This window comes from Haemaphysalis longicornis, unplaced genomic scaffold (assembly GCF_048455015.1).
Source record: "Haemaphysalis longicornis isolate Haplotype H1 unplaced genomic scaffold, Haemaphysalis longicornis Haplotype H1 scaffold_1, whole genome shotgun sequence".
In the NCBI taxonomy this organism is placed as follows: Eukaryota; Metazoa; Arthropoda; class Arachnida; order Ixodida; family Ixodidae; genus Haemaphysalis; species Haemaphysalis longicornis.
This window is the reverse complement of record NW_027526203.1, coordinates 114,195,057-114,220,737: the sequence shown is the minus strand read 5'-3', so window position 1 is coordinate 114,220,737 and position 25,681 is coordinate 114,195,057. Positions and strand designations below refer to the sequence as shown.

At 45.1% G+C, this 25,681-nt stretch overlaps 1 protein-coding gene across 3 annotated transcripts in view; it reads right to left on the bottom strand.

Annotated features, from left to right (window-relative positions):
- Positions 1-3,080: 3,080 nt before the first annotated feature.
- LOC144179334 (cytochrome P450 2F3-like) overlaps positions 3,081-25,681 on the bottom strand; it is a 123,692-nt gene continuing 101,091 nt past the window's right edge. For 2 of the 3 annotated variants that reach the window (XM_077707631.1, XM_077707638.1), the window contains exons 8-10: positions 10,005-10,144; positions 8,782-8,972; positions 3,081-3,345 (exon numbers count right to left, since the gene is read on the bottom strand). In XM_077707631.1, the coding sequence (XP_077563757.1) occupies positions 3,158-3,345; positions 8,782-8,972; positions 10,005-10,144 (519 nt within the window). In that variant the 3' untranslated portion in view covers positions 3,081-3,157. The remainder of the gene's footprint in view (positions 3,346-8,781; positions 8,973-10,004; positions 10,145-25,681) is intronic. The other variant, XM_077707649.1, reaches the window with a different exon arrangement.

Sequence of the window (25,681 nt, the reverse complement as noted above, 5' to 3'; positions counted from 1 at the left end):
AAAAAGTTACAGTTCTGAATATTTGAATATGAATTGTTCATACACTACATTTAACCTGTTTTTATTCCTCTGTGACAATGATGTGGCTCATTCGGAGGTCTGGAAGAGCCTGTCGCTGGTTGCCGATAAATTACAGATTTTGTTGTTCTGGTGTTTTCTTTCGTTTCAAAATATTTCAAAATGACTAGTATAGACAACTAAAAGTGCGTTTCCTCTAGCACCGAGCCAGGATTGGATTTACTTTCCTAAAAGTGATTTCACATTTTCAGGCAGGTAACTTTCTATTGCGATAAAAATTGGTTTAAGGTGGGGCGTAAATCTCACTAAACAAAGCATACACACCGGAGGTTAGCTTACTGACGCCATAATCAACAACACTTGTGGGGGTAGATAGATGAGGTTCTCCTTGTGTCAAATTCAGGAAGCAAACGGTTTCAAGCGTGAGAGCACTTGCTTGGCACGTGATATTAGTCATACAAATGCCAAGTTCCCTCTATCAATTCAACAAATAACCTCCGCATAGCAGTAGTAAACACAGAAGTAACGCCTAACACTACCATACCAATGTGCAATTCAAGAGTTTAGAGGTTGGTACAGAAGGCGAGTTGTCATTTCACGTCTATATTTTATGAAAATGGCTCCAATACACAGTCACAACCTGAAGCAGCACAAAAAGCATATCAACAACCTTTTTTTGGAGAACTATTGTTAACGCATGTCTCCTCCTCATTGGTGGCGTGGGACGAAGGATAGCGCGTGCTGCGGTACAAAATATGTTCGAATATTTGATCCATGTTTTCCTTAGTTAAGTAATTGAAATACAACGTTATGCCCGAAAATAGCACGTAATGAATACAGGTTTTCTACAGGGTGTGCGCATACAATATAAGGCATAAAACGATCCTCGCTTATCAAATAAAATGAGTCCCGCATATAGATGTATTTGCTAAGTTTCCGGAAATAGTTTGACAAAGTGCTCGAGTTTCGATGGCTAACCTTCGACGTGTCACTCTGATTAGCAATAAAAGGGGACCATGAGTATTCAGCCTTTCACATCAACACCTTTCTTTCGAAACCCGAGACAATTTGCTAGTAAAACCTTGGTTTCGCCTCACCGGATTTTTTTCAATGTGGTATTGATGGGATAGGCAGCATTTAAATTTAGGAAGTAGCAACATGAAATAAGTTTTAGTGCATAATAACTATTAAAGACAAAGGAAGTTTACGAGTCAACGAGTTAAGTTAGCTAGTAAATATTAGCTTTTATACGAAGAGAGGAAAATCACCGGCAGTGCACACTGTAAATGACCTGGCGGAGCATTCAGTTTCTGTAACAAAAGGCATCTGGGCTGGGACATTGCGCAATGCATGTGCCTTGCACGCCTTGCGTGTTGCCCCGGCGCACATACACTTCTTTACGCAAATTATGTTTTGGTCTTCGTTATTCGCCGAATTCGCACACTAGGCGACTCTGACTGGTCATTCTGAAGCATCGTGGTGGGGACACTTTACCGGGACTTCTGAGAGTGTGAGAAATAAAAGCCCCCTTACAAGAAATGTGGGGAGGAATAAAGAGAATAATATAAAATAAAAACTTCTCAAAGAGTGAAATAACTTTTCGGAGTTAATAAAAGTGTAAAGGCGCAGGAACAAAGCGCAAAACAATGACCAGTGTTGTATTCCCGTTGGGAAAATTTTAACGGAAACGAAGAAAAAGTGTACGCAATAAAATTTTCGAATCAATATTGCAAATTTATGGTTGCCAAAAACAGAGGATGCACATTCCGTCAAACAATATTCAAACACGTTTAAAAAATAAGCTACGGTCTTATGTCAATAGCATTTTTCGCTGTTTGATATTTTCTGATGAGCGGATCTTCAAATCTCTTTCGCGTGTCGTCCTCATATTGAATACTATCTCTGCGCAAACTGCGTTTGTCGGTGTATGCGGTGGTACTATGCCCAGAGCCTCACCGTTAATCACCTGTGATGATCTATGAAGACGCGTTCTTGGTTATTACGGAATGAGGCGACCAGCCAAGCAGCCGCAACGCTTGATTTGCGTTTATTGACGAGGTGGAACTTGCGTTAATATCCCAACTACATTTACTGTTTTAACCCGCCGCGGTGGCTCAGTGGCTAAGGCGTTGCGCTGCTGAGCACAAGGTCGCGGGTTCGACTCCCGGCCGCGGCGGCCGCTTTTCTGATGGAGGCGAAAAGCAAAAACGCCCGTGTGTACGAGATTTCGGCGCACGTTAAAGATCCCCAGGTGGTCAAAATTAATCCGGAGCCCTCCACTACGGCGGGCCTCATCGCCTGCGTTGCGTCGGCGCGTTAAATCCTACAATCAATCAACATTTACTGTTTTATGAGAAAAAAATGTTTCTGGTTCTTTTACTTCCTCTCCTGACAGCGACACATAACAACGGGTTTTGCTTTGAATCTGGAAGAAAAAAGTTATGGAAAGACACTATGAAAGACAGTAAAAGAGAGAGCATTTGTAATATAAATGAGTGTGTACTGACGTGATTAATGGGTCCGTGAAAACAAAAGACAACTTCTTTCTATTACTTTTGTGGTGCTCAATTCTACCCGTCAAATACATTTTTTCGAACCTATAAAGCACAACAAATATTGCAAAATGTTCAAATATCTTGCTACAGTGCTGTCATATGGTCTAAGCACAAAAACAATAGTTATGAGTTGGTTAACTGTTCGTTATCATGTTACTGATACGGCCAAACGGAAGTCCAGGCACCACTACCATCGCCCAGTCATGATTTCGGGCGGAAGCTTAAGTGGACGGACACCAATCGCACAGAAAAGGTTATGGCGTAATATATAAATCACAGGTATACGTGGATGGGGAGTCGCCAGGGCTACCAAGGTTTTCCATTATTCGTGCGATGTTACCGAGAGATTTGGTGTCATTGTTATCGTGAGGAAGCAGTATGTTTTATTAACCCAGGCTTGTACTGCTATCTATTGCCTCTTTATGAATGTGGGCAGCGTCGTTTGTGGGTTAAAGCCGAGAGGGCCAATACAAGTGATCTGCAAGGAGCCAAAAAGAACCTTGAACCCTTTATTTTGGAATAAATGGTGGCTGCACAGGAACAGAATATACGCAGTGTGTTGCAGCAGGTCACTGACATGGCTCTTAATCAGCTAATGACCGAGGAAGAAATCTGAGCTTGAGGTGCTCTATGTGCCCCGCCAATATTTTCGGGTCGTTAATGTCGAAAGGAGCTTTGCCCGCGGGCAGCACGTGAAATCGTTGCAGGAATGTCGTTATGGCCAGGAAGATCTCCATGGTGGCGAGGATCTCGCCCGGACAAGTGCGCTTTCCTGCGAGGGAGAGGGAGAACAAGAATAGTGGAACCATTTAGTAATCTATCAGGCGTTGTTATGCACAAGTTCGACAATGGTCCTAAAGCAACACATTGCAGCCCTAACATTGTATTCGATCGTATATAAAGAAGTGACGTGCTTTCCCGGAGCTCCCTTTGCTTTCAGACTAATAACGCCACAAGGCAGAAATTCCGCCTTAATTCCTACTTCCAACCTACTGCTAGAGCATCAGGAAATGCCTAATGTGCGGTAATGCTTCCCGATTCATAGGGAAGGGGCGCAAGAGAACAAAGCTCAGAAGGAACCTGCGTGACAAAGACGGCACTCTTTCATCTAATACCTTATTTTCGGAAATTCCGCGTCCTGATCGAGCCAATGAGCTCGATGAAGTACACATAACAATACATTATATTGCCCTTTCAAGAGAGCCAGCTTCAATCTCTAAAAATGCAAAAGAAAGAGCACTAATGCAGTTATATCGCACCTTAGTTATAAAAACGCGTAACTATTGGACTCACGGTTGCGCATCTGATGCAGAACATTTCCGCTCAGACGGGAGACTGAATTTACATCGCATACAGTGTTTTACCATCTGACCCCATACATTAGTTTTATAGCTGAGGTTAGCTTCGGCGCTCTTTCATTACAGACATTATCAGCGTAACAGATGTAGATTCCGGTGCAATTCATTTGGACTTTATGCACTGCGGGGTGAATTATAATGAGACATTATATTATTCTCTTTTCTATTCTAGGCTAAGCTACGGAATCCTGGCATGGGGCCCCACAACCGCGTATAACTACACTAACTTAATTATTCTGCAAAAGAAAATTCTGCGAATGTGCGAAAATTTCAAAGGGGATAGGTGCGATCTAAGAACACGACCACTCTTCATTAAATGCAACATGCTGAAAGCCGACCAGGTTTATAATTTTAAGCTTCTACAGTGGATTTATAGGAGCGGGATATATAAATTACCACCTAAAAGTGCAGGCGAATATAATATCCGTAATCCAAAACGAAGGACGAATAACGGCCATAAGGACTATAAGAACGAATAACGGCCAGCAGACTATTGATTTTCAGTCAACGAAAGTGCTAAATATGCAACAACTGAGCATGAATTTTCACGACTTCCCATCCACTTATAAAAAGAAGTGCAGGACGCTTTTAGTAAACACAAATGTTTCTGTGATAACTGGGTAACCTGCTTCTCTATCCAAAATGCTTGGGGGGCTTTATGGAATAGAAAGAGGGGATCCAAGCAACTTCGAAATACTTTGACATCTACCAAAATCCATCGCCCTGAATGAACCTCAGTACAAATTTTATCTTTTTGGTTGTGCGTGTTTATCAATATGGTTTACATTTTTGTATTGGCTTTTGTGTTTGTTACTTGTACGCTAATAAAGTATCTATTCGGGAGGGTAAGGCTGTTAATGTATAAACTGATAAATGCTATGTTCATGTTTTTTCTTCATTTGCAGAAATATTCTGTTTCTTTGTTGAAAGTGATAAGTACAATGTTTCAATGTTTTCCTTTCTGCATTATGTCCCGAGTGACTCTGATAGAACTATGTATTCATTAATGCATTGATGCGAATTGATGTATTCACCTGGAAAGGGGGCCGGGACCCCGTCAGGCGGTTTTCGCCTTTAGCCCTGGTCTCCTGCTAGACATATACACTATTGAAGAAATAAACAAAGAAAAAAAATTTAAAAAATGCTAGCGTGGTAGGTGCAAATGAACTGATCTGGTTTTTGTGAATGGCCTTGAAGTGTCAGTGGCAGAATACTTCAAAAATTAGTAGAGCTTTTGAGGAGCTTCTGCGATACCCCGACGCTTACCAGGTATCTGTCTGTAACTGATTTCTTTTGTATGTATTGCGTACGTTCGGCAAGAAACACGTGCTCTGACGGAATAGATAACGTGGGACGGAGTAGATAACTTCCATACAGAAGCAGTGGCGAATAATTACGGCCATGTCTAGGCTAAGGTCGCATGGAGAGTTCTTGGGGCTACAAAATGCACTTCAAATTCTACTTTTGCTGTAAGCACGAGAGATTCTTTTTAATCGCAAAAGCGATGAACGAACTAATGGACAAAAGCGCCCGCGGTCGGCGTTGACGTTTGAGTAGCGCAAGAGGGCTTGCACACAACGTTACCACGGGCTTCGGCAGTGCACTGCTCTCCGGTTTCCCAGCACTGTTCGAGAATGGAGAGGCAGATAATTTAAGAGCATTCTTCCGCGCAAGCGTTCACTAACATGCCAGCTACTGACGCCAGCAACACTGACCTCCGTGCAAGCCTGAAATTCGCAAGAATACCAAAAGACGAGTTTCGGACCGCGCTTTTGGGCTATGTAGAGCCGTGTTGAAAGCGTAGAGGCACAGTTCTTGATAGTGTTGCAAAACAAATCAGGCGCCTGTCTGCTATGTTTAGCGACATATCAGGCAGGGAAGCAACGAAGCTCTGCAACGAAGCTCTGGCGGCTGGCTCTGGGTGCTTCGAACGCTAGTCGTCTCCCTAACGTTTGACTGGCCTGTGTCGGCTCTCCAGCCTGTTGCGGTGGAACCTCCATGGATGCAGGGCTCTTATGGGCGCGGTTGTCTGAATTCTCTGATTTCAATCCATGGCTCCTACCACAGGTCCTCCGCTCGGCGTCGAGTGGCTGCGGACCCCACTGACGGAGTCCTCTTAGGGTGGTGGTGCCCTGCACCATTCAACTGAACTGAATTGTCTCATCGGGGAGAGTAAGGACTACGCGTCAGCTTGGCGGACTTTGTTTGGATAATCACATCAGCTCCTACTATTAAGTGCACACACTGACCGCGCGCACGGCGGACATTTCGATTTTCATTTAAAAGCAGAATGGTTTAAGCTTGTTTGGTCTGTTGGCGCTAGCAAGAAAAATAAATACCAAGAAAATAAAACTGCCTCAGCGCGAGGGACCCAGCACAACCTTGGCACACTGGTTTTGGGAAAAAATACCGAGCGCACCTGAGCGCGCTTCTCGTGAGGCGCACCCGTCATGGTACAGGCTTGCGTGTGGGCTTGCGCCACGTGAGGATCTCAGGCTTTCGTTTTTGTCGTCTTCGGCGTGGCGAAGCCGTGGCGTGCCGTACGCTGCCGGGCTCCCCTCTCTCTCTCCCCCCCCCCCCCCTCCGCCGTTCTCCCCTGTAGAGCCGGAGGCCGTTGTGTTGCCCACGTGATGTTTTTGGTTGGTTGTGCTTGTGGATTCCAGGGCTTGGTCGTTGACACGGGGAAAGCTTAACTGGTTCAGAAGGACATGACGTAAGCGGGCTTGATTCGGGCGGCGACGACGACGTTTTGGCGGCCGTTAATGTCGAGCATGACTGTCTTGGGTTGCGCGCCCTGTACGAGGACCGTGAACAGACTTGGTGTTTATGCTCCCTCTCGCCTGGGATCCGCTGTCAGTGTGGGGACAAGATAGGTGAACCCCCAGCTCTGCTGTTTCTCGAGCCATGCACCACTAGTGCAAGCTGCGCCAATTTTTTTAGATGCGAAGCATCTCATGGTCGGGGCTATGTCCCTCCCTTGTTGTTGTTGCGCCGTCCACACCCCCACTGCCCAATGCTCGGCTTACTGAACGCCCGGTGGTGTCTTACCCTTTAATGGCTCCTGGAGCGACAGTGTTGCCGGTGTCTTCCTGGGCTTGCACGAGACAAACACGCTTCCCCTTTCAAAGCTCCTTGAGCGACAGTGTTGCCGGTGTCTTCCTGGGCCGGCACGAGACGAGCACGCTTCACGCGCCTTCGACGTTTCATTGTCGTCTACGGCGGCGTGCGTCGGCGAGTCTCGGCGAACCGTGATTACAAGCAGCCCACAACCATCCGGGGAACGACCATCGACCTCATCTTTAACAACTTTAGGGTTCATCCGCTACAACAGCCCTGTACTTTACATTTCACAGACCATAAGGGGTTCCTAATCAAAGCGGAACGCCAACCACAGCTCGACGTCACCTACGTTGAACATGACGATGGTAATGCCTAAATAAAGACAAACTCATACCACGTACAACGTCTCTCTCTTTCTCTCTCTCTTTTTAATGCCTCTCCACTCTAACGCCCCCCCCCCCTCCAATAAAGTTACACCATCTTCCCGTAGGATGCTTATGGTCGGACTGTGTTCCCTCCCTTGTTGTTGCGCCGTCCACACCTCCACTGCGCATGCGCGTCTCTCCTCCATTCTCCTCCTCACGCTACCCACGCGTCTCCTTACTCTAACACCGCACATCAACTGTACTCACACTACTTACTTCAACCCTACTTACACACCAACCAACCCCCACTGCTGCTTCGCATCCTCCTCAGGGTTCCCCCCACGGGTTCCCCCCACGGGTTTCTTCCTCAGGGTTCCCCTTTTTTCCCCTTTTATTGCTCTTAGGCGAATGTTTGAGACGACTCTGAAGGAGTGAGGGGCTATACATGCATGGATTTTTGCGGGCAAATATGTTTGTATTGTATTTTTATTTCCACTTACTCCTAAATATTTTATATCCACTTGAATCATTTTCTGCGTGGTCGTGTTCCCGGGGCCCCTGTTCATTTTTTAAATATAATACAAGTTATAGCTTGCCCCTACGGCGTTTTCCCTAACTTTTATTTAGCTTTTTTAAAGTTACTTGCGGGAGCATTACCGAAAAGTTCACGTAACGTTTTAAAGACCTTTTTTCACTCTCAATAAAGTATCAGGACTGCCCTTGACACTTCCTCCTAGTATTGACAGCTGCCGATAAGAGATGCTTTCAGTGGTTCTTGGTCACTGCAGAATTTTCGGTTGGGAAGGCTGGACTTGTTCCCGCTAGTGTGTTTTCGAATATCTGGCGTGTGAATATCTGGCGCACAATGTACGCCCAAAAAAGCTCCAGTATGAAGTGATTTCCACGGATAAAGGCCAACACAAACAATGAAAGTGAATATGCCTAGAAGTTTAAAAGACGCATAATTTATACAAAAAAATTGCACCATCACCAGTTTGGCAACAAATGTTTAAATGGAGCTGTTTTGAGGACACATCTACTGAAATTAAAACTGAACGCCGCACGCAACCAGTTTCTAGTTAATTTGTTGCAAGAACAACACAAGCTGTCAAAAGCGAGTACGTGCTAGCGTGTACTTCGACTCAAGCCCTTTTCTGTTTAAGGACGGCGCGTGAAATAAAATCGCAACACGATTCACCACCAGCTTGGGCCGAAAACGCGTATCCTGCTATGGTCTTCGAACCCACATTTTATGGTGGTCGGAGACTGGGGGGATAGTCGAGCTTTCCAAATCTTTCCTGAAGTGGAGAGGAAAATATGAACCCTAATAGAACTAACTTTTTTTGTTTTGGTTGTTGTAATTATGCTTATCTGTAACGTTATTCGCAATCGGTCCAACTTCTGAAATTGCAAAGTGATTCTTACCTGTTGAGAATGCCATCAAACAGTCAGGCTTGCGTGCCACAAGAGAACCATCTTTGTTCAGAAATCGAGAAGGGTCAAACTCGAGAGGATTATTCCATACTTTCGGATCGAAATGCGCGGCCCAGAAGTTTGCCAAAATTACAGTTCCTTTCGGGATGTAGAATTCATCAACAACAGCTGGTTCAGATGCACTGCAGAAGAGAAAAACATACTTCACGCTATGAGCCAGATCAAGAAGCATTTGGTTAGCAGCTGCATTGATATGGCGTGTTAACGGAGCCGCAGTAATGATATGAATTGCGACATTGATCTTCTATCTTTGTTTGGCTGTAGACAGTGCCGGGCTCTAAGCACTGTTCGATAAACTTGAACTACATAGAAAAATGACTGATACCGTTTGCAGAGCTCACAAACACAAATTTGGCTTCTCCGAATGGTTTACAGATCGCAAAGTAACAAGATTTTTCTTGAGGAGAACAACGTCCGAGCATCAAGACTAGTTATTTTGCAATGAAGCCATTTTCCTTCCCAACGTTGAAGGTAAGAGTGCCTCCAAAGAAGCTACTTGATGGCCTCTTCAGCAGTACAAATTGAGTTACGGCAATAGTGATGCATAATCGAAGGTGGTAAAAGCTAAAACTGGACTTCGTCTTCTGTAGCGTTTAGTTGTATTTGATTACTTGTTTGCTCTAAAAAATAGTTCGCAACAAAATTGAAGTCCCCCGTCATCTTTGTAAAGTCACAAATGAAACGCGAACACAAACGTATGGAACGAAAACACACAAACAGCGAAATTTCTTCCCGTGCAAGTCCTAATGACGCGTGGCTTAGTTACGAAAACAAAGTTGGGAAATGCGCCATTAGTGGACCTCCACGAGCAGCATTTATCAAATTTACGTAATATTGTTCATGTTTTCGTGTTCACATTTCATTTGTTCATGACTGGACCTCTAAATTAGGATACATTACTATTGTGTTTATATGCGTATCAAGATGGTAGATGTCTACCGTATTGGCGTTGTGCGCTAAGAACACTTTAGGTGTATGTAACGCCCACTATTCGTTTATTAAAAATAGGGCTCTTGGCGACGACATCAACAGTAGAGTTATGAAACATTCACCTTCTGGTAGAAATCACTTTTCTTGCTTTCTTTCTAACATGGCGAAAAAGCTTGACAAACTTTCTGTGGACAACAATGGACAACGAAGCAGCCAGAACTCACTCTCTCGCAGGGCCCAGAGGGGCAGCGGTTTTCCAGCGGTCCATTTCCCAAACACAGGCCATGGTGAAGGGCATGCGTAAGCGGTCCTCCCACGTTGGTTTACGCTCTCTGCCTATGACCTGGTCAATCTCCTGTTGCACCTGTGAGAATGTCCAGACATCTCAATAAATGGGTCTAAAGTTTACCCCGTTCGCCTAAATGGCTCCTTAGTTTCGTTTGCAAATTCAGAAAAAAGTGTTCTAGTATATTCGCTGTATAAAGTACCGAAATAGCAAAGAATAATCACAAGAAGAATAAGAAGTCACATCATTCGACTACTAAACAGGTAAACGAATGTCTACTTAAGTAAAATAATATTTGCGAGACCTATTTGAGGATTTTTCAGGATACGGGAGCATCTCATCACTCTCCCTCGTGACAGTGAGCCTCGGTCCGATGCAAACACCGTGGTGCGGCTTCAGAAGTCCGAAACTGTGAATGGTGTTTTAAGAATCTGAGTGGTCAGTTTTGTCGCTTTATCAGGGACATTGGCTGTCCGTAGCTCTGTTTGTTGCGCACCAGTATCGGTATATCTTCCCTGTTTTTTTTTCAATTTCGTCTTTTTCCATCCCCGCTGGCTGCAATAGGGATCCTACATCGCGTTCAAGCAATGGCGGGAGTTCTAAGACTCGTCGACGCAAAGCCACCTCGAGAACCGCGCTTCGATCGGTCCTCTTGATGGCGACCCCTCTGGCTTTATGAAGGCAATTCTTATCGCTATCGACAAGTCAACTCGCACTCTCCCTAATCTGTCTGCAAAGCGCGCTCGGAATGTTAACCGATCACTCGCACGGTTCGCTCTCACCGTCAACAGATCGACACGAGAATGAATAAAGCGTCGCGAAAATTTCGGCACGCCCCGTCTATTGCTCACATAATGAAAGAACGGATAGGAGATGCAAACGTTGTGTTGCAAACGCTGCGGTGGTGTTCTATTTACAAAATGGCGATGACATGAAGATGAAGCAGCTCGAGCGAGAGCTGCTCCCGTGACGACAGGCACCGATGATGATAATCTCATTGGTGCCCTGATGATGATTATAAAGTTTCTACATCCTTGCGCCCACAAAGATGTTCTGGTCACTCCGCGTCCGGTAGGTGCTTTGACTGAGTCCTTCTGAGATACTCTGAGGCAATCGGAAGACGAGGCTGCCGCAAGGGCCGTCTGCTGAGAACGTGCCGGTAGTGTCGGGGCTGACGACGCAGCCAGGCGGAAATTCCAAGTTGATCTTCGACGCCTCTGAACTCGGATATGTACAGAACCATTTTAAATAAATCTTGGCCAGAAAACAGCTTCTTAGCTTCTTCATGCTTTTTGCTGGCGTTCGCACTTTTCTAGTTGGACTGTCATTGTGAGATGGAGGGCGTTTCTTAAAAGGAGGCTTACCGCAAACTCTTCGGCTGTGTTGTAGGATGCGTGTAACGGCAATCCTCTTCGGATGTCGCTCAAAAAGGTCAGTATTCTGCTCTTCAGCGCCGTCCATCGATTGTATTTTAGTGGACAACACTTGCATCTCATCCTGCCGTTTTAGTTTTCCAGGTGGTACATCCGTGATCTCAGGTTCGGAACACTGCCGATCCGTAGTTTGTGGTGACATCAAGGGAATCGGGGAGATGCCTGACTTGCTCATGGTCATGTCGGCGGTCTCTTGAAAGGCACACATTATCAACGCGTCTGAAGATCACGTCTGGAGATCACGCGCAGACAACGAAGTTGTCGCATTGTCACGGCCTGCTTGCGTTAGGAACTGTGGGGCATGCATCGTTTCTGTCGCTGAGGCTTCTGGGAAATTCTTCAAATCATGTGGGTCATATAATTCTTCTGTCAATGTATAAAACTCATTGAAGTTTGTAGAGTAATTTATTATCTCGTCGATCTGGCACGATTTTGTGGTTTCGTACCTTTTGTATTTCAATTCATAGTAGATACGGATGAGTGATTTCATCTTGATATTATGCGTTGGTGGCACATTCCTCATCCAGGGAGTCTGTGTCAATAAACGGTTCGATATCTTCATTCAGCAATCTCAATATAAATTCTGTTCTTTGCAACTGGCGCATACATTTCTTCAACACATCACATACCTCCCTGCCATTACGGTCAACCCCAAAGTTGCTTTTCCGTCTCTGCATAATCCTCGAGCAAATATCCTCTCTGTTTCCCATTTTATCATCCGTTTCTGAACGTGCATCCCAGACATATCAAAACTCAGATCGTGCTGCGGACGAAGCACGTATTTCGTTGCACGATGCGCTGCGGCACTCATCTCGCCGTTTTTTGGAATCGCTGCCCATCGAGGGAGATCGTCGGAGGTGAGGATTCGTCGTTGTTTCGTCTGCCCGTCGCGTCGGTCGGGTTTCGGTAGCACCACCATGCCCCTTTCCATCGCAAGGGTCCGTCGTCGGCATCCAGGGGTCTCCCTCCTAACAGGCCGAATTTCAGGTAACTCTGAATCGCAGGAGGGCCTTCATGCCAGGTTTGCCGGCACCAAAATGTAAAATAAGAGGAGAGACGAAGGGCCGCGACGTCCGGATGCTGCGGTGCTGTTTTATTTACAAAATGGCGATGACATGAAGATGAAGCAGCTCGAGCGAGAGCTGCTCCCGTGACGACAGCCACCGATGATGGTAATCTCATTAGTGCCCTGATAATGATTATAAAGTTTCTACAGCGACGAAATGTTTAACTAGATAGGCTCCACGTTCCGCTTGGAACGCACGAGGAGAAGGGCAACGTGGTTCTATAAACGTTGAAGTAGGGCGGCTCAATTCACGCGCGTCTCCACCGTACGGCACCGCTGGCATCGAGGCAGTCGGCCTGGAGTAGTGGAACACGGTAAATTTAAATTGACTTGAGCAAACCTCCAGCATGTTTACCTTGGGAGGAGCACGACGGGAGAGGAACAGCATGAGAGGTGATCAGGAAAGTGAAGGGAGGCATTTACATGGCATACGTCGACGAAAGATTATCGCCTTTTGTCGACATTTGCAACGAAAGGAGCAGTATCGCGGCTGATTTTTTTGTTCTCCGCCTCAATGAGATTCGCCCACTCCCAACTATTGACGCGACACTATACGTCTGCTGCTTCGACGCTTGCTGTTGCTGATATTTAATTTCGGAGCCCAAGCTCTCCATAGTGCACTTTGTTATTAACGTGTGGGTTTCTTTTTTCCTCAATTTGTGTCAATGAAAGCTGTGAACCACAGTTCACCACTGGCTCAGAAACGTCAGGGAAGTTTAATTTTACAGCAGGGCCCCATCCTCGACTTTATAACTTTTTTGAATGCAACTAATCGGCAACTTATGTATGTAAAGGTCTGACGAAACGCAGTGTACTTTGCTGTTTAGCTGCCAAAAATTATCAGCAAACCACCCGCTGATTATCGCACACGCAGAATGATTTTTTTGCACTTCTGTGTATTCGTTTGGCCCAATTATCCTTTCTGCGAAGTTCTTTGGTATTGATCTAGTTTTATTGCATTTTGTGTTTGTTTATTCTTGCTGCTACCGCTATAAGCAATATTCAAGCACGGGTGAATGGGCCTCAGTCAGGCGGAGTCTATATGTGTTTCACCGGCTCACGCGAGGAATTGTTTTCTGAATAAATCATTTTCGAAATCTGAAAAAAAACAAAGTGTCCGCAAACACCGTATGGCGCTAGCCGGACATGTTGCCGTTGGCTTGGCCATAATATCAAGCGTTTCTTTTAAATGCTGTTGTAAAATGGCGCAAGTGCCTTAAGTTATCTCGAGCAAAGAGAAAATAGCACGCACATGTTCACTGACATGGAGAGAAGCAATAAAAAATTGGCGGTGAGTTTATTAAGGCCGGTAGTAATGCTGCCTTTGCGGTTTGGATGGGCCCGAAGGGCTGTCTGTTTGCCAGATGACAACTAGCATTATGCCAATGACCAGTATGTAGGTCGACGTGTGACTTTTCGGCAAATGTTTTGGGGGGAAATGTCGACCGATATTCCGGATATTACTGCAAAAATCAATGAATCAATCAATCATTTGTGTGCCCAGGACCAGCCGGGGGCCTTTGTGCTAATAATAATAATAATAATAATAATAATCAATCAATCAATCAATCAATCAATCAATCATTTATTTGCGTGCCCAGGAACAGCCGGGGTCGGCCTTTGTGCTGGCGCACGGAAACCGAAACACACGAAACATAATGTACACATCTTTCAAATACAAAATAAAATACAAAATACAAAAAAAACGAAAGGATAGCTTATGTTGAAGTTACGGAATGAAAGTCATTTAAATGCATGAACTCAAGGATAAAAGACAAATGCAGAATAAGAAAGGTTGACAGTTACGCCAATACAAACTCACAGACATGTTTGCGAAACAGAGTAGGGCAATCATTAAATATATCAAGGTAATCCGAGTACCGATTGTACGTGCATTGCAGTAGGCACACAGGGCACAAGACACGCAGACAATTGGGGTTGCAAAAGGTATCATGTTTCCTGGTCCACTTTTGCGGCACATAAAGACGAACATGCTGTAGCAGCTCACCACAAGACACTATGCCGTGCATAATTTTAAAGAGGAAGAGAATATCAGCCTTGTTCCGCCTGGAAGTTAAGCATGATAGCGTCAATGAAGAGGGCGATCCAGGGTTATAATTACTACTATCGCCAAAGCGATGGTTGAAGATAGATATGAACTTATTTTGGACCCTTTCTACAAGCTTACGGTTTGTTTTGCTCGTGCTGTTCCAGACAACAGATGCATATTCAAGCTGAGGACGACATATAGTTGTGTAGAGCTTGAGAAGAGAAATCGGCTCCTTGAACTCCTTGGACACGCGACAGACAACGCCAAGCGATCGAAGAGCTCTACGAGTAATTACCTGAATATGTGGAGAGAAGCTCAGTTTACTGTCGAAAGTGACGCCTAGGTCATTAACCTCTACCACACGTGGGAGTAATTCACCGTTGAAGTTATAGGGAAACAAGATGTTGTGAGTCTTTCTTGTGTATGTCATTACCTTAGTTTTAGATGTATTAATGAGGAGTTTGTTGCATGAGCACCAATGCGAGAAGGACGAGATTGCTCTCTGGAGAGCGGAACAGCTGGCAGAGTTGGAAACAGATTTAAATATTTTTACATCATCGGCATATAAAAGAAAATTACAATCATTAAATATTGTCGCGACATCATTTATAAAGATTGAGAAGAGAAGTGGCCCGAGAACTGAGCCCTGAGGGACACCACTGGTGACCTCATAGGAAAGAGAAGACTGTCCATTTACATGCACGAAACATGACCTATCACATAGATAATTGCATATAAGAAATATCAGGGATGGTTGTATATCAAGCTCAGATAGTTTTTTGGCTAAGAGCTCGTGGCAGACGACATCAAAAGCCTTGCTTAAATCAAAGTAGACTACATCAAGTTGACCTCTCCCTTGCACAGCTTCCGAAGCATGCAGCATGAAGTTGACGAGATTGGTAGTGGTCGATCGGCCCGCAAAAAAACCATGCTGTTCAGGTATTAATGTGGTATTTATACTGAATGTGAGTAGTTTATACAATATTGACTCAAACAATTTAGAAGCAGCACATAGAATAGATACCGGTCGGTAGTTCGTGGGGTCCAGTTTAGAACCTGTCTTAAATACAGGAACAACCCTTGCATTCTTCCAACGAGCGGGGAACTTGCCAGACTTGGGAGAAGTTTGAAATATACACGTCAATACTGGAACTAGGATATCACCAAACGCTTTCAGTACGGCAGAAGGAATGCCGTCAGGGCCGCATGAAAATGACGATTTCAATTGTTTCAGAGCTTTCAAAACGAGACTTTCCGAAACCAGCACTTCTGAGTTTTTACAGTAACCTAGAGATTGTGGAGGGGTGCAAGCTGCACTGTTGTTGCCATAAGTGGAACGGAAGTGTCGCGCAAAGGCATTGGCAACGTCCGATATGCTCTCTCCTCGTTCATCGATGAGGTTAATGTTCCCAGGTGAATTTTTACATGTTTGAGAACGGACGTGGCCCCAGAAAGATTTTGCGCTGCGTGTTGCATCAGCCTCAACCGCGGCAATGTAATTCGACCTATCGCGCCTAACCAGACATTTACAAAGAGATCTGAGTTGACGAAACTCATTCTGCCACCTTTCCTGCCCCGTTTTCTTAGCTTGCTTGTGCGCTCGATTTTTCCTCCCCAAAGCTCGTTTAAGTTCAGCAGAAAACCAACGCGGAAAATTGCCTTTCTTTTCAAATTTTCGGGGAACAAAGCTCCTCAAGCCATCGTGAACAACTTCAGTAAAAAAATCGGTCTGTTCATCAACGTCGTTGAGGTTAGCTATTGGTGACCAATCAGTGTTACTAAGAAAGTGAAATAAACCAATGTAGTCACCACGAGCAAAGTCGTAACTACTGCTTCCTGGTGTGCAAACAGGGGCACTGTAATGGAGGAGAGATACGTTATGCAATGAAATATGTAATGACGGATGAAACTTGTCCGGTTTTACAAGGTTAGTATGACTGCGCGAGACGTCGACAGCTTCCAAGCTAGTCAGACACAAATCTAAGACGTTCCCACATGAATTCCTAATGAGGTTGCACTGCTGCAAGGAAGTAAAGGAAATAAAATCAAATAGAAAGTCACACTTCGGAGATATTGGGTGAGACGCCTGACTGACCCGCTGAGTCTCCCAAGAAATCCCCGTTGCGTTAAAGTCCCCAGTGACAAGGAAATGGTGATCACTGTGAGATATTACTGTAGTTTCGATTGTGTTAAGGATATTTCTGAACTCACTGGCATGTGTCTCGGGGGAAATGTAGTATGTACACACTAAGAGCCGTTGACCCTGATCACAAAACACCTCTAACCAAATACACTCACTCTCTAATTCAAGGTCAAGGCGGCGTTTACACTTGATGGAGTCATGTAGGGCAATAAGCACACGACCGCCCCGTTGTTTATCGTGCAACGGGTCACGGTCATGCCGGAAAACTTGGTAATGCGGAGGGAACAAGGTATTGGAACTTATGTCCGGGCACAACCAAGTTTCTGTTAGAATAATTATAGGCCAGCAAGAAGAAACGATATTTGAGAAGAATTCAGCTGACTTTGTGCGAAGTCCACGGACGTTCTGATAAAAGCAATCAAATCTACAATTACCTGCCATCATCATCAAGTCGTTGCTGCTCTGCATGAATCATTTTTTTCCTGCAATTCACCACGGAAGGGCTTGAAAAGACAGTGCCGAGGCCACAGCGCAGGGTCTTTGAGCCGCTCAAAACACGCGTCGTCAACAGCGACGTAGAAAGAGGCGTAAGAGTCATGCCTCGTCTTTAAACCTTTGCACACAATCGGGGCGGCCCCCACACCGGACAGGTGCTCGAAAACTTGAGCTGAAGTTGTAGACGGAACCAGTTTTGTTACAAACACAGCTTTTGGGAGTAATAATAATAATAATAATAATAATAATCAATCAATCAATCAATCAATCAATCAATCATGTTTATTTACGTGCCCAGGAACAGCCAGAGGCCTGGGTGCTGGCGCACGGATAGTTACATGAAAACAAAATACAAGAAACATATTGAAAGAAAGAAACAAGCGACAACACACACACACAAATTGAAGTAGCGAAAATTACAGAAATAAAGCACAGGCGGAGCCTGGGTACAGGTAAAAAAGAAAAAGAAGATGCCTTTGTGGCTCAGCTTATTGTAATGAATACACAACAAGCAGAGAACAAAGTTTAACAGTAAGACGACAAAAACAATGACAAAGTATAGAGACAAATGATAAGACAAGCATGATAAGTAAACAGTTTCAAAAACAGGCAACTATATTGGTTAAACAGAACCACAGAGAAACGAAATTTCAGCAATAAAAAAAAAGAAAAACGAACGACAGAGATATCATAGATGTTTAACATACTGTGTTCCACAAAGCAGTACGGTAAATTGTAAAGGAGCTTTGAAAGATATCAAGGCGTTCAGAGAAGCGGTTGTAGCAATTCTGTATTCTGCGCACAGGAGAATGATTGGAGTTGCGCGCAGCGGTCAAGAAAGGGCGATGCGACCTGGTGGGCCTCTGTGGAAGACTAAACTCTTAACAGTTAAGCAGGTCTGCGCAAGAAAGGTCACCATGAACAATTTTGTGAAGAAATGTAAGGTCTGCACGCATACGTCTGCAGGTCAACGAAGGAATGGAAGGAACTATGGGTAAGTCAGAATCAGGACCCGGACTGTGATTGTGATGACGGTGCTTAAATATGGATAAAAACTTCTTCTGCACACGTTCTATTAATTCACTACTAGATTTGGAGATGCCATTCCAGGCAACAGAAGCATATTCTAACTGGGGGATACATATTGCATTGTATAGCATTAGAAATGGATCTGGAGAAGAGAATTCCTTTGTAATCCGACACACATTTCCAAGACTTCGGAGCGCTCGCCGGGTGATGAGCCTAATATGAGAAGAAAAAGAGAGGGTACTGTCGAAAAGAACCCCGAGGTCCCTAATCTCCTCAACCCTTTGCAAAGGAGCTCTCGCTATACTGTAGGAAAACAGTAGACGATGGGTTTTCCGGCTGTACGTGACAACCTTTGTTTTAGCTGGATTTAAAATTAGACAGTTTTTGCTGCACCAGACCGATAATTCCGACACATCCCTCTGCAAGGCACAGCAGTCCTGAAAACTGCTAATGTGCCTAAATAGTTTGACATCATCAGCATAGAGAAGAAATGAAGATTTTGTTAACACTGTTGACACATCATTGATAAAGATAGAAAACAATAGTGGACCCAGCACAGAACCCTGAGGTACACCACTCGTTGCAGTGTAAACACTAGACCTTTTGAAGTTTACATCTACGTAAAAGGACCGGTCAAGGAGATAGTTGGACAACAAGGCAACAAGACTTGCATCAACACCGGACATAGTAAGCTTGTTAATTAATAATTTATGGTTCACTACATCAAACGCCTTACTGAGGTCAAAATAAATTACATCCAACTGGCCGTTTTCACAAACTGCAGCCGAAGCCTGAGTCATGAAGCTTGCAAGATTTGTAACCGTGGATCGACCCGAGAAAAAGCCGTGCTGATTTGGTATCAGAACGTTCTTGACGCAGGCAGCAAGAACGTTGTGCAGAGCTGACTCAAAGAGTTTTGAGGCGACACAAAGGAGTGAGATTGGGCGATAGTTGGTAACGGCTGACTTATCACCAGACTTAAATATTGGAAAAATTCGAGCAATCTTCCATGCACGAGGAAATTTGCCGAAAAGCAAACAGTTATTATAAATGGAAGTTAAGACAGGCACAAAAATGTTGCCGTAAGCCTTCATGAGGGCTGCTGGAATTCCGTCTGCACCACAGGAAAATGACGGTTTCATCCGTTTAAGGCTATCATTGACAAGTTTCTCATCGAACATAAGTGTACTAAAATTAGACATGTTATTAAACGATAGGCGTTCGTCGGGACCATCTGGCAGTTGAAAGACAGAATGAAAGTACTGAGCAAAGCTCGTGGCGACATCCTCAACCTGTTCCCCATCGGAATTAATCAGACTAATGTGTTCTTTAGACGCCTTAGAACGGCCGCGTACATACCTCCAGAAGTCAGCCGGTTTCTGAGACGCAGAAGCCTCTAACGACTCTATATAGAGCTGGTGGTCACGCCGGTAGAGGCTTTTACAAAGTGAGCGATACCGACTAAAATCCGCTTTCCACTTCTCAAGCCCAGACCGCTTGGCCTTTTTGTGGGCACTGTCCTTAAGTTTAAGCGAACTTCGAAGTTCTTTAGAGAACCAGTGGGGAAATTTGGAATGAACAGGCTTATAAAAAGGGATGTACTTTTCCATAATAATAATAATAATAATAATAATAATAATAATAATAATAATAATAATAATAATAATAATAATAATAATAATAATAATAATAATAATAATAAAACACTTCTGGTAATGAATGTGTCCCCATATGGGAAATACAATCGCAGGGGATGTAACCGGGGTTGGTGGCGTGACTTCCACTGGCGCCTCCACTCTATAAAGGATTGCACGTTTTGAACCACCATTGGGTGCAACGTTAAAAGATCGTGTAGCGGCACACAAGCACAATCAGTCTGAGACGGCCATTCCCGTCCAATGATTGCAATGGATACTGTTTCTCGAAGTCTTTTAGAAAACTTACACCTTCAAACCATTCGTGGGTACGTTTTCCCGTCCCACTTTGCGCACTCATGACTCCGGTACTGCTGAGAGGAAAATAGAGATCTATAACTTCGCTTGGAACTTAATTTACATTCGACAGCCGGACCTTCGTCTTGTGTTTACAACATATTTTATTAACTAGGCAAAGCGGTGTATAGTCTGCAAACTACAAAGCTCCGGCTCAGAACATAACGGCAGGACTAAGGTGACTATTTTATACTTATGCAGAACTGGGTGTGTTAACGAGTGTGGTTCGTTTTGTGAAATTGAATTATCGGGCACTCATTGGATAAACATTTTTTGTGTCTGCTCTTCAGAGCAGGACACTCTACCTTGAAACATTTCGGTGTAGGCCTAAATTTTATTTCCAGCAAACAAACGATGCTTCACTGAAGGCTTCCTTATTACGGATATGATTCAGCTCCAGCTCGCGGCTGGTCAGTGATGCATTATAACTGGTCCGCGCTCTTTCGACGTGCTCAAGTCATGTTTTATGCGGTCGGGCTCTTGCGAGGGTTCAGGCTGGAGACCCTGTAACTGCGAGTGGCACAGTGACATTTCGGAAAACTTCTCCGTTCTGCCGTGTGTCCTTTTTCTTGTACATATTTAACACCGGAGCTATGTAGGCATGAGTTCCATCCGTGCCTCGCGTCGCTCAAAACTCGGCGCAGCAAAATGGAGAGTAGGAAAATGCTACGCGAAGAAAGTGTGCTGGAAAAGGGCGAGGAGGCAAGTAACCGACGAGCAGGTGTGGGTAGTGCGCATCTCAACAAAAGAACGATTTTGTGGTCGGAATCAAACCTGGGTTCATTGCGTTATGAAACCGGCGTCTATCCGATTCCGCTAACGTCTCATTCGGGGCGCTCAGTATTTTCTTTGAGATTGTAGCGAGGGCCTTGGCTGTGGGCTTCGTCTGAGATTAAGTGGACAGATATTTGGGTGGGGTGGCGCGCGTCAGGGATTGGCTGCGCCTAGTGATGGCGTGAGCTCTGACATGCAGGTGTCCTTTTAGTCGAGAGAGACGGCCGGTGCTCGGCGGTATCAGTGTCGAATCTGCAGATTAAAAGGGCAGACCTAAGAAAAGCCAAGTTAAAGCTAGTGAAGACCACCAGCTCTGCTGTTTCCTCAGTCTTCGTATCTCAATCGCGAAGGTGGCCGAATTTTTACGGTTCGCAATTATTTTTAGAAACAAAACCTAGGTATTGGCGAGTAACCTCCACATAAGTCATGGCTCACTGCAAGCCACCGACCTCCGGCATGTGCCCTGTCTGCCAGGCACGAAGGCAGGCGACACACATGCGAGCTGTCCAATCCTCGAATTGGCAAAACCAACACAAGTGGTGAAACGTACGTGTTAGGTATTTCTAGGGGTGGATGTACTGAGGTGATAGTGTATGCATTTACAGTTACTCCATTCCTCCATTGTTTACATATTCCCCACTTTTTCATAATCTATGGCAGGGTACATTCTGATGATGAAATGAGATTGCGCTATAATTAGAACAACCATACTACGCACGTGCAAAAGTTGCAGTGACATCTACGTTTAGGTCTTAAGATGTACGACGCGATAATGTTACTTCGACACTGAAGGAGTGTTTTGGAATACAGTTCCTTCGTTTACGATTTTTCCAAGCACTAAAGGTCAGCTAAGAGAACCACACTGGCCGGAGCGGTTTTAATCGACGTGGCATAGGAAAGAGAGTCGTCATCTAAGCTTGTCTGACTTAATAAATGGGCGTAAAAGGGTTTGGCTGCTTGGTGTTGGCCAGTTTCTGCGAAAAGGCGACACTATCAGTGGTTCAAAGTGCCGCATGTCTTAACCTGTCTGAACATTTTATTGTGTGCTTAGGAAGACACAGAAAAAGAATATCTTTCCTCAGTAAGAAATAGTGGGAGATTGGGCAGCAAGGCACAAGAAGTCCAGAGCCCCGGGTGCAGCAGCTCGTTTCCTGGCTTCTCAATCAGATCAAGCTGATCTTGCGGTGATCTGGTTAAAGCTGCCCCCTATTTCTCCGCAGAAGTGCAATATGTACTGTTCGAGCTGTTTTCACCTGAGTATAACCTCGGACATGGCTAGGTTGAGAGGGAGACGGTACATGATCTTCGCATGTAGCACAGTCTTCAATCCACGTCGGAAGATTCCTACACACTAAAGTTTTTTACACCCTTTTAGCCCAAAAGGGTGTAGCATAAGTGGAAAAAGGGTGTTGGGAGGCCTTTACACCCTTTTTCGTGAACCTGAACACCCTTTTCCTAGCTCTAAACCCACTTTCAACTTCAACTCCCTTGGTTTTTCTTTGGGTGTTGAGAGGCTGTGGAAAAGGTGTTCAGCTGTTCATTGAATAAGGCCATGCTTGGATGCATGATAGCACAGTAAAGAACAAGACATTCCCTCATATACTCCTGTGCTCGCAAGAAATTTTCAAACGCAAAAAAAAAATAATTGTCGTATGCAATGGTCGCTCGTTTACCTCATGTCCCAAGTTTAGCATTGGCACGTGAAACACCAATTTGAACCTTCAAAATTAAAAAGACTACAGTCGTGTGGCGAAAAGCGCGTTGACGGAACGCAGCACACTTGCCTTTCTGTAGGGTGTTGAAATGGTGTGAAATAGGTGTTCACTTGCAAAAAAAGAACAGTGGAGCTGGGGGTCGACCTAGTTTCTTCCGGTGTTGCTAAATTTTATGTTTGCTAAGCTTTGCAATGTTCTTGATAAGCTAGGTTGACCGCTGAGTGGTGAGGCCAAGTTTAACAGGATTTTACAACGCTGTTCCAGTGTCCCCCCCCCCCCCCCCTGCCAGAGGATCCAAGCGAGAAACAAGCTAGGTCGGCCCCCAGCTATGCTGTTTCTCCTGCCTAGCACCACTATTGCAAGCTGCACCAATTTTTTGCCTTTTAGAATACAAAAAAGACTAGTACCTTTGAAATGGTATAAAAAGAGGTGCGGATACGCATACGCCCCTTGTGCTCACACTCTAATAAGCTCGAAAGCCGAATTCACTGTTTTAATACCCTATCCGCGGTGGTGCACCCTTTACAGGCGCCGCCGTTCTTTTTCTTTGTATTTCTTTGCTAACGCCACCGAAACTAGCTCAGGACTAAATAGCTTCACTGGTAATAAATTATGCCAATTCATATTTCTTTAAACATCGTTAGGTACAAAAAATTTCCCCGCATTTCCCCGAGGGGAAGAATGTGAAAGTGTGAATGCAGGAGTTGATTTTGCGCGGTTCGGTAATGTTCGCGAAAGAGAGATCACACACACACACACAACTACAAAGAAAGAAAGATGCATTTATTCACAGACACCTATTTGTCGTTGTACTTGATTGCTAGAGCGGATCTCAGCTTTGAAATTTCGTGTCAGTACTCCTTTAAGCGGGTGCATTAGCCCTTCTCACGCCCGATTCCTGGCCAATCCCCCACGTGGGTATGTGCCATGCACAGACACCTATTTGTGTTGTCGTTGTACTTGATTGCTAAAGCGGATCTCAGCTTTGAAATTTCGTGTCAGTACTCCTTTAAGCGGGTGCATTAGCCCTTCTCACGCCCGATTCCTGGCCAATCCCCCACGTGGGTATGTGCCATGTCAGAGGCCAGGCAGCGCGCGCCCATCTCCCCCCGTTGCCAAGGAAGACGAGGAGATTCCTGGCCAATCTCCCACGTGGGTATGTTCCATCTCCCCCCGTTGCCAAGGAAGACGAAGAGCGCGCGCACCCGCAGCTGTTGCTATGTGGACGGCCGGCGGTCAATGGAATTCAGGGTCGCTTATAAAGTGCATTCGCACTTAAAACACCCCTCGCTTGTAGAAAATATTCAGTCAACCCATGTAAACAGGTACAGAATGCCTCCAAAGTTGGAGGTCTCTTCACGTTTTTTCTTAGTTGGCGGTCTTTTCTTACACCCTTTTTCTTACACCCTTTTTCATTACGCCCTTTTTCTTAGTTTCAAACACCCCAATTTTTAGCTTTACACCCTTCTGGGAAAAAGGTTATTGAAATAATGAACACCCTTTTGAAGGGTCTTGAGGTGGCGGGGAAGATTTGTTTGGTATTTAATAAAATTCTGTAAGTTATGGAACACAAAAACCACCTCGTGAATGAAAAGTTTTTGCAAATCCACGTTTTGATGTGAACATTCTTATAGTAACCTCCATAGTTCCAAAGTTAGCGCTAAAAATTCTGTTTTTTGCGACAAGCCCACCGACTCGATCGGGGGGCTTTCCTCTGTTGGAGATAAAAGCAAGAAGAGCACATGCATTTCTAAGTGAGTATGCGCTCCCTGTACCGCTTGCATCCCGTTGGTTTTCCTGCTCAATTCATTTGTGTTCAAAGTGTAACTTGTGCGTGTTGAATGTTTGTGTTGAATGCTGCGCGCTCCGCCGATTCACATTGCCACGCGTTGCAGCAGCCCTGGTCACACCCTTATTTTAGGGTGTTAAGCAACCTTCCTTACACCCTTTTTTAGTGTGTTTCCACGAACACACTTTTTTTAGATACGACGGCATCTCATTCACTCGCCTTGTTCCTCCATACGGCGTTGTCGTTGTCCGTCCACACCCCTCCCCCATTCTCCTCGCCGCGCGAGCTGCGCTCTCCGCCGCTCACCCCTTCTCCACTCCGATAGCGAACACTCTCTCGCGAGGGGCATTGGATTGGATTCGATTGGCTTGGCTTGGCTTGGATTGGATTGGATTTGGATCGGATTAAAGTGGATTGTGTTGGATTGTGTTGCGTCATAGCCGCGCCACGTTGCGTCATAGCCGCGGCAGGGGGTTCACGGCACGTTTCACGCGATGGGAGAATCAGCCTAACGGAAACAACAACGGAACCCCCTATGCGTCGCATCTACACAGGGATTCCCGCGAGGGGAGGTGGGAGTAATTTTATCCCTACGCCTTTTTTTCGCCAAAACACATTTTAAGTGTGTTCGCAATGGCACAAGATTCTTACACCCTTTTCGGACAAAAGGGGGCAAAAAGTTTAGTTTGAACCAAACTTTTTCTCCGTGAGAGACATGCAAATCTATAATTCGCTTTGTATCGGGTGCAGAGTTTGAGATTCTTCAGCTTTGAGGCCCCTTGTGGAACGCGAAAGATCGTGTTTATACGTGTAGAAAGAGGAGGCGTTCTCTACGCTTTTCGGGGAGGGGAGTGTGACCCTATGGTAGCAAGCAGCACGGTATGTGGGTTCGCGCGCTTCTTGGTTGGCCGCTTCGATCCCTTCCAGGCGCTCGCGCCCGGATGTCCGTGTAATTTGAACTTCCTTCATTGTGGATAGGAGAATCGTTCCGAACCGTTTAGGTATTCCGTCTGTAATGAGGCCTTTAATGCTGGAATCAGTGTCTCAAATGAAGTTTGTGCTTCTATAGTTTTGGTAGTTGGGTTGCCCAGGTGATGGCTCCAATTTTCGCGCCTTCCTTTCCTGTGTGT